The following is a 12,030-nucleotide window of genomic DNA, read 5'->3' as shown; positions in this document are numbered from 1 at the left end:
GCTGACACAGTGGTCTCAGGACCCGCCCCGCCTCCCTCCGGCTCTGCCCCGCCGGCCAATCACAGAGCTCGCCTCGCGACCTCAATTCGGGCTCCTTCCCCGGCGCCAGCCGATTGGCCGCTAGCTGAGGGTCTCCATGGCGAACTTGACGGCATCGCGGCGGCGCTCGTTCATTGGTCCGGAGCCCCGTCCGTCGCTTTACATAAACAAGGCAGTGGCTGCACGTGGAACCCCATGTTATGTGAATGGTGCCGCGAGACTGTGAATTATTGCGAATCCAAAACAACGTGTCTAGTGTTGAAATTACATAAATGAGGAAAAACAGAAGGTTGCAGACATGAGACGACCAGGGATCGACAGCCATGATCGGCATTACTTATAAAAGCGTCGGATTCTAATCAGCTCTCATGAACGCGATGCAAACATTTACTGCTGTAGAAAGAAGAAGTCGACCCAGCAAGTTAAGGAGGGTCCCGTAGAGACATGTATTACACATATGTCAGTTCTAACATACATGACTGCTGCACAGCTGCAGAGGGAGAGTATGAATGAGCAGGCGGGTTCTCTCCATGGTCACATGCTCCGCTTGCTTCCCCTTTTCTCCGGGAAGAAGAACACATGGAACTTCTCTTGGATTCGCTATTCAAGAGAAAATAGATAAATGATACAGTCACCGCTGATTTAGAGACATTAAAAAGAGGATTTTACAAACACAAGCGATGCTGTAACCTGTCCCTCTATCTATCTTGCGTCATCGGGCGACACATGTGAGGATGATGAGGGTATTTGATAAACGACTGAAGACTCTGTTCATCAGCCTGTGAATGACCTTGCACGTCATGGAGAGACAGCAGATTTCACAAATTTTTTTTCTTCCACAAAACCATCTTCGCCCCTGCTCGAGCCAAGACCGTCCCTCTGCAGAAGAGCTCGGTGCAGGAATCTGGACTGCGCCACCACCTCCTCCTCCTCCTCCTCCTCCTCCACCTCCTGAGGTGGCTCTCCAGTCAACACAGCCTGCTGTCTGCCTCACTGACCACCCGCCAACCAAGCCTCTTACATCCACTCTCACTCCATCACTCACATAGGCAGCACTGCATGAGTCCTATGATCTCACACCTACAGCTTGATCCTTAACCCTAGAACAATAATCAATCAATCAACACTGACCTAGAATTAGTTACACCATCACTAACGTCGGGTACATTTTACCCGATATAATATACCCGATAAAAAAATACTTCTCATCAAAATATATATTAATGCACAACAATACAATGCAATTTGAAGTACTCTTCTTTTATTTCCCCCGATATAACATCTAATAAAACGAAAAAAAGGTATCATGGGGGACCCTATAAAAAGGCTCTAAATTATTGAAAAATTAGAGTCGTAAAGAAACCCTAGAACACCCGACGTTAGTGTTCTAGGGTTAATGAGGAGCTATTTTTGCCCTCAGCTATCCTGGCGTGATTCCTTTGTGTTTTCCTGACGCTTCCTATGACGCAAACCTCCCAGGGTAGAGGTGGACACTTGCTGTGTGGGCGTATAGGTGGCCCTGACAGTGACATTGATTCAAGAATCGTCAACCCCTCCTCCTTCACTGCCCTCTCTTTTAATCAAGCACATTTCATTTTCTGGTGGTGACAGCAAGCTGAGGCACTCTGCAGGTGGGTGGAATCCACTCAACAATAGTGAATCATGATGTGAACAACTTTGCCTGTAAAGCCCCGGATTTATAACTGTTGCGTACGCACAAAACGGGGCCTGAAACGTGCGTATGCCACTTCTCACGCAAACGTTGGGATTTATAAAAACAAACTTGACGGGAGAATTTGCGTATTTTCACGCAAACTCTGACCCATGCGTACAAACGTTTTGGAGACGGGAAAGTGGCGACGCAGACGTGATGTGGTGAACTGAAGCCAGATTATTGATCCACTACATCATTTACATTAAAACCAACAGCTCAGTTTTGCTTGCGCAACATATCTGTTCCACACGAGCCTTTTTATTAAAAAATATATGAAACAACTGACAGCAAATTACGTTCAGATTAGATTTAACCGCGGAGTTACGGAGCTGAGTCATTAACAGGTTTTAATCATATCTTCTAACACTGTGCGTGTATCAATAATTCACTGCAGTGAACGTGACTGAGCCATCAGGCGCACAGAGCGACCCAGTGCGCGCAGATGTCACAGCGCGCAGAGCGCACAGGACATCACTTACAAGAAATAAAGAAACTTTCCAAATAATATCCCAGAGTGGAGGCAAGGATCCACTGATGTGAGGGAATCGGTCCGATGCTCTAAATCAGGGGTTGGCAATTAATATTCCCGAGGGGCCATATGAGAAACATGGACAGTTGTGGAGGGCCGGACCAATAAGCTGAACTCAATTCTACTCATATTAATTTGATAAGCTTCTACAGTTAAGAGTAAATGTTATGGTTAGGCAATGAAAAAGTGAGGCAGGCAAAGTAATAACGACAACTTTAATCAACATTTACAAGAACAGTTGTTGCAATTTTTTTTCAGTATTCCATATCAGCTTTAAATGAACTGTATACAAAGTGTTATTACTATTTGCATGAAGTCTAATCAACCCATTTGCTTTTTTTTTCTTTTTTTTTTCTTGTTAAGTGAGAGAAATCTAGTCTGTTTTGAGAGCAGAGCCCAGCTCACATCCTGCGGCGCACATCTCCTTCGGCGCACATCCTGCGCCAGCAGTTTTTGCACATTGCTCTAAGAGCATGGACAAATTGTGTGTGTGTGTCCCTGTCATTCTATGCTGCTTCAGTGAAAATATTTTCTATTCTACTACATATATTTGACAGCCTTACTTTTAAATTTTTGGATTTTAGATACTGGATGATTTAACATGCTTTAAAAACCTATTGTTAGATTGTTGTTAACTGTTGCTTGTTTCCATGTGATGTCCTGAGGCTGCCCCCTGCTGGCTGCTGGGTTCCTCTGCTGCTCTTGTTTGGTTTGTGCAGCTTGTGATCAACTAAAGTTGTCCATAAAAGAACATCTTTATTATCCTTCAAGTGAAATTTGATGTACAACCAGCAACCAGTGCACAACAAAAATAAACCAATATATACAATGTAAATAAAACACAATATAAAAACCCTATAGACTAAGTAGCAGGGGAAAATTAGCTTTTAATAAATGAATTGATAAGTCGAGCAACAGAAAATTACCCGTCAACTATTTGGATATTCTAGAAACATTTCTTTCTACTTTTAATTTCCTGTTGTGTTTCTAATTATTATTAATGTTAGTGACATTTCCTTGATAAATGTGTGGAGGTTTTATTACCTCTGCTAAGGAGTTTATGTTTTCATCTCTGATTTGTCAGTCAACAGGTTTATGTAATAAACTACTGGACCAATAACTACACAACTTGGTAGAAGGAAGCTGCATGGATCAGAGATGAACCTATATGGCTCTGTTGAGCTCTACTGAGTGCCAGTCAGGTAAATGAATCTGGAATCTTCTCTCAAAAAACCTCCCCCCCCCCCACAGGGTTTTGATGTGTGAAGCTAATGAAGTGTTTTATAAAGATATGATCGAAAACATCAGACCAAGTGAATCCACTTTATTTCAGCATGAACAGAAAAAAAAGAAGAGAGTTTCATTTCACTGTTAGCAGCAGGACAACCTACTGGATTTTTCCTCTCATACGATGAAGGTTACTCCATCTCTTCAGTTACTAATAAAGCTCTGTTCAGTTAGACACTGTGATGGAAATCTGGAGATACAAGAGGCTGGAAACAACAAAGTTATCTACGTGTATTTAATAAGGGGCTTTCTGCAGAAAGGATCAACACAGGGAAACCACCAGGGTCTCAGAGTGAGGATGCAGAACAGTCAAAAACACGGATCTTATATAGGAGGACTGAGGGCTGTCCCTCTGAACCAATCCAGACAGGTTCCATGGTGGGGGAAGGAGAGGAATCTAAACATTAGCAGCTGATTCACATGTGTTTCCTTAGGTGATAAGAAGACATGCCACTACTTCCTTTGATGGGTAATTAAGTCACAAATGGTCTCACCTTATTCACGTCATAAACAGTTCCGACCATAAAACAGCTCAACTCTTAAACATTTTGTGTATGTAAAAACAAGTCATAAATGTCTCTTACAAGGCTGCAGAAACTTACTATCCGAATACAAAATAGTTTGTCAACTATGTTTAGATAATTTTTCTACTACAACACACAAAGGGATATAAGAACTGGGCTTAATGAAAATGCAAGAGAATTCAAAACCGACACAAATTAGTCCTCCTTAAGTTTTACTCAACCTGCGTCCCTGAAATTCAAGTACGTGTCCCATCTGTATTTCCAAATACACTTTTAGCATTTTGACACAAAACACTGGCATGAAAATGAATTAAACATGGACACTACAGGGGGATATCAGGCAGTCCATGCCCAACATACTATATTGCCGTCTTTCTGCAGCACGAACCTGAGAAATGAGAATACATAACACATCAGTATCATTACTTAGTTTTCCATGGCTGTGACCAAGCAGCTGCACTCCAGCTGTTGTCCTGAATGAGCTTTGCTAATGAAAGAATACTGCATAGTCACATGCAGTATGCGTTGAGAGCACAGCATCCTGGTTTACATGTTACTACCAACACATCTCCTTCGGTACTCTGTGTGCAACCAAGCATACTGTGTCAGGGTGAAAATTAATTACACTGCATACAGTACAAGCGACATAAAAGTTTTGTACTAACGGGAGAAAACCTCCCTCAAAGTTGTACAGAAAAACAATATGAATGATATGTACACAGTTGTAGCAATGGTGGATACTTGTGTATTCAAAACACATGAGCTTTTAAAAGACCTACCTCGTACATAACTAACCGTCAAGTAGATAAACTACAGGTCTATTAGAAGAATTTAGATAAACCATTAATATTAGAAGAAGAGAATTTCCTTCTCAAACAGAGAAACTGTCTCTGTTTACACCTTAATCCTAATAGCTTAAAAACCCAAAGAATTAAATCATTTCAACATGCATCAGTAGACATTCAATTATCTGAAATAGTTTTCATAAAACATGCACTTGTCAAAGTGTAGGTGTGCTATGTCTTGAAAAACAGCTTTGGATTCCTATCACTTGTCTGTGCATATGTACTAACTTTCTGGAGGCCAATTATGGATTACGAAATGTGAGAATGGATTTAAAAAAAAGAACTGAACGGGATGCATGACACTTTGCGTGTGTATGTTGGGGGGGCGCCAATTTGAAATCTCGTCTAGGGCGCCAACATTGCCAGGGCCGGCCCTGCATATTTTAAAGAAAGTTGCTCTATTGTGGCACGGGTCCTCGTAAGGGGGTTCTGACCTTTCTGTTGTTGCTGTCTCCTGCTCATAACCATGTTCATCACTTTAAAGCCACAGTTTAACTTCTTCTACCTCCAGCAGAATAATGCTCCATGCCGACTAATGGCACGCCGAAGAGTGTACATCCCCACCAAGGCCCACTATTACCCTTAAATCCAATCAAGCTGCACCAAAATGCACACACTCAATTGATACCAGTTACCTAAATATTCATATATGAAATGTTAAATTATTTGGATGGAATCCGCTCCAAAGTGAACGGGTTCCTGCTGAGGGCAATACAAACCTTCTTGGTGGAGGTAAAAAAATATCTTGTAGTTTTCGATTTTGTAGTTGAGCAAATATCTTTATTTTATTATTTTTGTAAACTTCCTTAAGATGCGGTTGTAAAAAGGTTCCTATCCTAGTTTTCTGTTGCATAACTGGCTGTTTCACCTGGCTGTTATATATATATATATTATATCAGTGAGAAGCACAAATGATTCAGCTGGAAGTGTACGACTACTTTTATTTCTTTTCTTGTAAAAGAATAAATCCACAACACTGGTGTGTGTCTAACATCACAACACTAAGCAGAGTGGGAGCAGAAGCAGTCTGCTACAAGTTCAGTGATCTTCAGCAGCCTCCTCCTCATCAGATCTGAATCCAATACAGCACCTCTGGGATGTGGTGGAGCAGAATGTGCAGCTGCCAAAGCTGGAGTAATGATGTGATGCAATCATGTCATCATTGAGCAGAATCTCAAAGAAAGATTTTCTACAACTTGTGGATTTGATGCAAAGAAGAACTGAGTCTATTTTGAGAGGAATGGGAGGAACCAGTGTTTTCATACTCACACGTCATTGTAACCATTTTCTCCACTGCTCTCACATTCATTCTTTGATTCCAGAGGAGTTTTCACTGTGACATCATCTATCTCCTGCTTACGTGTTCAACTGAGGATAACTGCCACTGTGTGTGCTCCATATGAACCCCGCTCCTCCCAGATTTCTGTGTTACATAACCACAGCCAACAACAGCAAGTGATTCACACTGAGCAGGGACTGTGAAAAGAAACACATTTCATGAATCATACAAACAGCAGTAAAAACCCACTTCAGATGATTACCAGCCTGCACACAAAGGTGTGGGACCACCTCAATATCCTTTCATCTGGACCTGAGATAGGAGCTCACCACAGGCAAGGATGACTAACCTATCTTTAATCTTCACCTTCACCCTAATCTAAACATAATGTTAACCTTACCTAAACCTTACCCTTAACCCTTAAAAATCTTTAAAACCTTAAAGAATTTTTTTTATAGGATTTGGGGACATGAGGAAGTAAGTCAATTTCTTGTAGTTTCACTTTGTAAACAGATTTAGGTCCCCCAACATGAAATCGAAAATGGCCTAATGCCACATCATTCTGTAAAAATGTCAAAGTAATCATAATAATTAAGTAATGTGATATTAATTAATTAGTACTAAGACACTCGCAGTGGCAAAAGTTATGATTACTTTTACTTTCAATACTTCCCTGTTTGCACGTTCCCCTCGTGTCTGTGTGGGTTTTCCCCAGGTACTCAGTCTTCCTCCCTCAGACTGGGATTAGGTTCATTAGAGACTCTAAATTGACAGTACGTGTGGATACCAGAGTGAATGTTTGTTTTGTCTGTAACTTGTTCAATGTCATCTGGGATTGGCTGCAGGACCCCATTACCCTCACGGTAAGTGGTATAGTTAATGGAGGGCTACAGTCCATACATGCAACACAGAAAGCATATTCCTCAAGACTGTGTGGCATGGGAGGAGACGATCCTGTAGAAACATGTCCTAAATTGACTTTGCAGGTTTTCTGGTCTCTTGGAGAGTAATGATTTTGGAGACCGGAGCTCCCCCAGTCACGGTGAGAAACTATATCTTATGCCCTTGCCTAAATTTAACATGATCACAAAGTTTTCTCTGTAGAAATGAGTGTCCTGTAACTGAGCCACTGACTCTAACTAGGACTTTGCAGCCTGAAACAACTGAACAGAAGGTTGTTTGACACTGAAATCAGATGTAACCTTGTGTTACCTCACGATTCCATCCTTAAGCACTTGTGTAGTATCAACCTCTGAGACTCCATGTTGGGAAAAACCGCCTTGAATGTGCAATTTGATGCTCTAAGCGTTACCATTGTTCAAATTCACAGAAAAAAAGGATTTAAAGTTAACACTCAGCTGGTTTCCTCAAGGACGACATGAACAGGTACAACGTTCCCGTGTTCCTGTGGTGCAAGCATTGCAAAAATAGGTCTGAATGTTCTTCTGCTCAGGAAGCAATCACTATTCATCACAGTGCTCAAATCAGAGACACAATCTATGAAGCTGCCCTGAGTGGAGGGAGGTCACACAGCCCACATCTCTGGCAATAAATAGAGCACAGGCAGAACAGCAGCCAAGTGGAAAATAACTTTAATAAAACTCCTATGAAAACAAAAACCAGCAAAACAATAAAAGCCTGTATATTTGACAATATCCAGTGTCTGAGACATTTGAAGGCTAGTGGTGCGAAACACAACGGCATCACACATAAGCCAACAGACAAAACCAGTACAGGCTCAGGTCTGCGCCCGAGGTTTTATATAATAGGATATGGTTCATATACTCGGATATTGCACGAAAATCAAACACCGTACGTCGGAACGGGGAAGTAGTTTTGCATTGCAGTGTAACGTCCCTACTGAGACCCCCCCCCCCCCCCCCCGCCTACACCTGCTCGTATAAAAACAAATACACTTAAAAAGAGAGCGCCACAGATTTGCACATTCAATTCTGAAGCAGATCATTAAAAACATAGTATAAACAATACAAATGCATTTTCTTTTTTGTTTGGTCCTACCACGTTAAAAGCATCAGTTATTTCTCAGTAAGTTTATTCGTCATGGTTTGGGCGGGCGCTTTAAAAGGCTGACATACTTATACACTTTTTGTCGAGCGGGGCAGCGACAACTCACAGGGGATCACGCTTTGTCCAATAATGCTCTCATATGAAGACATTTGAAATAAACAATACAAATTGTCATTTCAAAATAAAAGATACTTAAAATACAACCGAAATATACGTCTTTCTAAAAACATTCCAGTGTTCAGTGGACCAAAAGGCTCAAGGGCGTCTTTTTCTCTAATAAATCCTTCTCTTTTATAATCATTATTTCCCTCACACGTTTTATTTTTGTGGGCTTCTAAAATAGTCTGGCGTATAGAAGTCTGGTGATATTCTTAAATGGCAAAAGAAACAAAAAATTCATAAAGAAAATACAATCGTCCCGCAGTTTTGAGGCACAGTTTGAGACAGCGAAACTGTTAAGATGCACTTCCTGTGGGCGTTGGGCACATTCTTTTTAAGACGTGGGGTTGTTGTGTTGATTTTTTGGGACTTTTGACATCTCTGCTATACTTGATGCAGTCCAGGGGCCCATTCAGAGTCCATGCATGCAGAGTCTCAAATCCGCCACCAAAGTTTCACAAAAATTCGGCCGCTCCGAAATGGTTTTTTTATCGCCAGCCCGCTGCGTAGGGACTGGTTCAGGTTTAGTGTGGGCAGAGTGGGTGCTTCAGTTCCCTTCCTTTGGCTGTGTGCTCCATCAGCTGTTGTCCCTGTGCAAAATGAGCAGCGACGTTACCCACCATGATTCCACAGAAATGTCACGAGACCATGAATTTGGATTTTTCCGGAGGCACCAGGCCGGTGTGAGTGATTCCAGGTGAGGGGGGTACAGAGATTGAGGGTATGTGCAGTCTGGGAGAGGAGGTTTACCCTGCATGTACGGTACATGGGGCTGATCTGCTCATGTTTGGGATACTCTGCTAGATTCCCTTCTTTAAATATAGGTGGATGTGCCACTGTCCCCTCTGTCACATTTCCTCTCCCCCACACTCAGACACTGTGTCTTCACTGAGTCCTCTTGGCCCCAGAGCCCCGGCACTTTCAGGGGCCATAGCTGCTCTAGGACCGGTTGTCTTTCGCCACGTTGTGGGCCATCCAGTTGACTTTGGTTGTCCAGCTCTCTCTCAGGGCCTCGTCAAACTTCTGGCGAAACTGCTTCAGTGCCTCATCGTCTGTTTTACCTAGAGCCAGTGAATCCTGAGGAGAGAGGAATTGTAGGAGAGAGGAGAGGATCAGTCAGGAGGATGGAGAAGTCATGAGGAAGTTCATAATATTTTTTTTTCATATGGATATTTATATAGCAACTCTCAAACAGCATGATGATAATTGTGGCAACGAGTTATATAATCTCTTATATATACATACATGTATTAAAGAGTCTGACTTATATAGAGTTTTGGAGGCTGATGCTGATATTAGGGCGTAAACAATTTCCAATACTAATAAATCAGCTGATATACATTAGCAAAAATTCCTAAGATGCATTTATCAAACCCTTGTGACAAAGAAATGTAATTGATTTTAGAGTTTATCCATAATTAATAGAATAAAACGTATATAAACATAAATGCACATCTTTTCTTCACTGTTTAATGTGTAAAAATAAGTGTTTTAATTGGTACATATTTGCAAATATATATAAATAAATAGATCACTGCTCAGGGATGAAAACTGGTATGGTCAGAGAAGTTACTCATCAAACATAGACAATTATGTCAATTGATTTGCTATGAGTTTGCCTGGTTAAAACACATAGTGACATGTATGTGTGACTTAGATTGATGATGAACTATTTGACTGGTCAAATTGGGAAGGTTGTGTAGTCCTGGTTCTTGTTAACAGGATATAAACTGTAGTTATGGAAGCTATGTGAATCGGCGTTTGCTGTAGGATCAAATTTGAGCAGTTTCTTGGCAAATAAAGGAGCGTTGAATGGATTCTAAACACTTTTTGTTTGAGGTGGAGCCACAGATGTACAGACATCTCTATCTGGATTTATTTAATAGTGAAGAAAACTTAGAAATGTGATGATTTTCAAGCAACTTCTGGAGTTGCAAGACATGGGTTGTCCACCAGCCAGAAGGGCTGTGGTCTGATCCCGACTCTTTCAAGTGTGCTTGGGAAACATTAATGCCCCTGAAGGCTGTGATTGATGTGTGACAGAGAAATGGTTGCACATATATGCACTGAATGAATGTGTGTGTGAATGGGTGAGTGGCAAAACATTTCTGTAAACTGCTTTGAATGCTCATCAACACTAGAAAAGCTGCTATATAAATACAGAGCATTTACTATTTACCCAAAAGAGAAACACACACAGTAAAAGGTCTTGATAAGGTTGGCTGTTGATTTAAACAATCTGAGGTTAAGTCTAACTCTAGTGAAAACATCCGGATCTATAAGAGGCAGCTTCTCCCAGTCTGATTGACCAGCAAGTTTTACAAGTATGATACTGGTGTGTGTGTGTGTGTGTGTGTGTGTGTGTGTGTGTGTGAGTCCATATGTGTGCTGTACCTTTAAGTACTGGATGTCTTTGACTGAGGTGAGCTCAGGCAGTCCAGCAGTCAACATGAGTGCAAACAGAGTGATGAAGAGGTTCCCGTTCTTCCTCAAGATTAGATAGGCCTCCTCACAGTACTGACGGAAACTGCAGAACAGAAACAGAAACACACACACACCATTAGTTAGTTTTGACATTCACAGATAATAAACATATATACACATACCGTATTTCCACTTCCATCAAAACCCTTTGTGTACGTGTTTACTGCCTGGTGCACAATGTACCATTTACTGAACCCACATATACCACATTTGCTGAAACAGTAACTCACCAACACTGCTTCTCTTACACATAAACAATTCTGAGTATAGATTATTTTCTCGCTCTCACTCACAGGATATCAGTAAGACAGAAAGCCTCCAGAAACCATGCTGTGAAGGTTCTGAGGTGTTGGGACCACTTGGCAGTTTAAATGTCAAAGGAGCAGCGTGATGATTATACATAATCCATTAAGTCAATGTGATTACAAAGGTAATGACTTAAAGAAGTTCTTAAGCCATCACCAAATCTCCTCCAGTTCAGTATGACACAGCCTGGGTAATGTTTACAGTGGCTCTGAACTTCTATACAAGACATCGGTGAGATTATTTAGATTAACTCCAGAAAGTACTGATGCTGTGCGGGACCTGCCTCCACATGTTTACGCTCCTGTGATACCTTTATGGATGTAGGTCATTACAACACACATTATTGCAGTTATCTCAACTTTCCCCAAAGGATTTGCCTACTTGATAAACAGTGTGCGCTCCAGCTGTATGTTGTTATATGATACCTCAGCAGCGGAGACACACGTTGAGGGTTGAACTTATGTGATTTACCTCCCCAAATTTTTTTTACGAACTCTAAACTACCAACTCTAAACTTTAAATGCTAAAACAACTGACCCCTGTGTGTGAAGCGTTCCCTCTTTTAAGTATACTGCAGCTTATTTCTCTTCTTAAATACAGTGTTCATCAGTGCCTGAGCTTCCTCTGCCACCTGCTGGTGAAAGAGGGTGCTGCACTGAGATCAATTTAGCCTTTTTTTATGTCAATGAAGCAGTGGCGATTCTAAATCTTATCAGGTTGGAATGGGCTGTTCTCTTGTCCTGTGTTGATAAGTGTTAATAGACAAACAGTCAGTGATGCAGAGTTCCATTCATCCTGGTTTATCTGCACTAAAGATTTCATATTCAATGAAACTG

General features: G+C 41.4%; 1 protein-coding gene across 2 annotated transcripts in view; it reads right to left on the bottom strand.

The window, feature by feature from the left end:
* Positions 1-7,793: 7,793 nt before the first annotated feature.
* Positions 7,794-12,030, bottom strand: part of pik3cb (phosphatidylinositol-4,5-bisphosphate 3-kinase, catalytic subunit beta) — a 51,991-nt gene continuing 47,754 nt past the window's right edge. For both annotated transcript variants that reach the window (XM_053422310.1, XM_053422311.1), the window contains 2 exons: positions 10,799-10,931; positions 7,794-9,481 (listed from right to left, as the gene is read on the bottom strand). In XM_053422310.1, coding sequence (XP_053278285.1) covers positions 9,344-9,481; positions 10,799-10,931 — 271 coding nt within the window. In that variant the 3' untranslated portion in view covers positions 7,794-9,343. The remainder of the gene's footprint in view (positions 9,482-10,798; positions 10,932-12,030) is intronic.

Source organism: Pleuronectes platessa, chromosome 5, assembly GCF_947347685.1.
Source record: "Pleuronectes platessa chromosome 5, fPlePla1.1, whole genome shotgun sequence".
Classification (NCBI taxonomy): domain Eukaryota; kingdom Metazoa; phylum Chordata; class Actinopteri; order Pleuronectiformes; family Pleuronectidae; genus Pleuronectes; species Pleuronectes platessa.
Note: the sequence above shows the minus strand (reverse complement) of the source record. Positions and strands in the feature narration are given on the sequence as shown.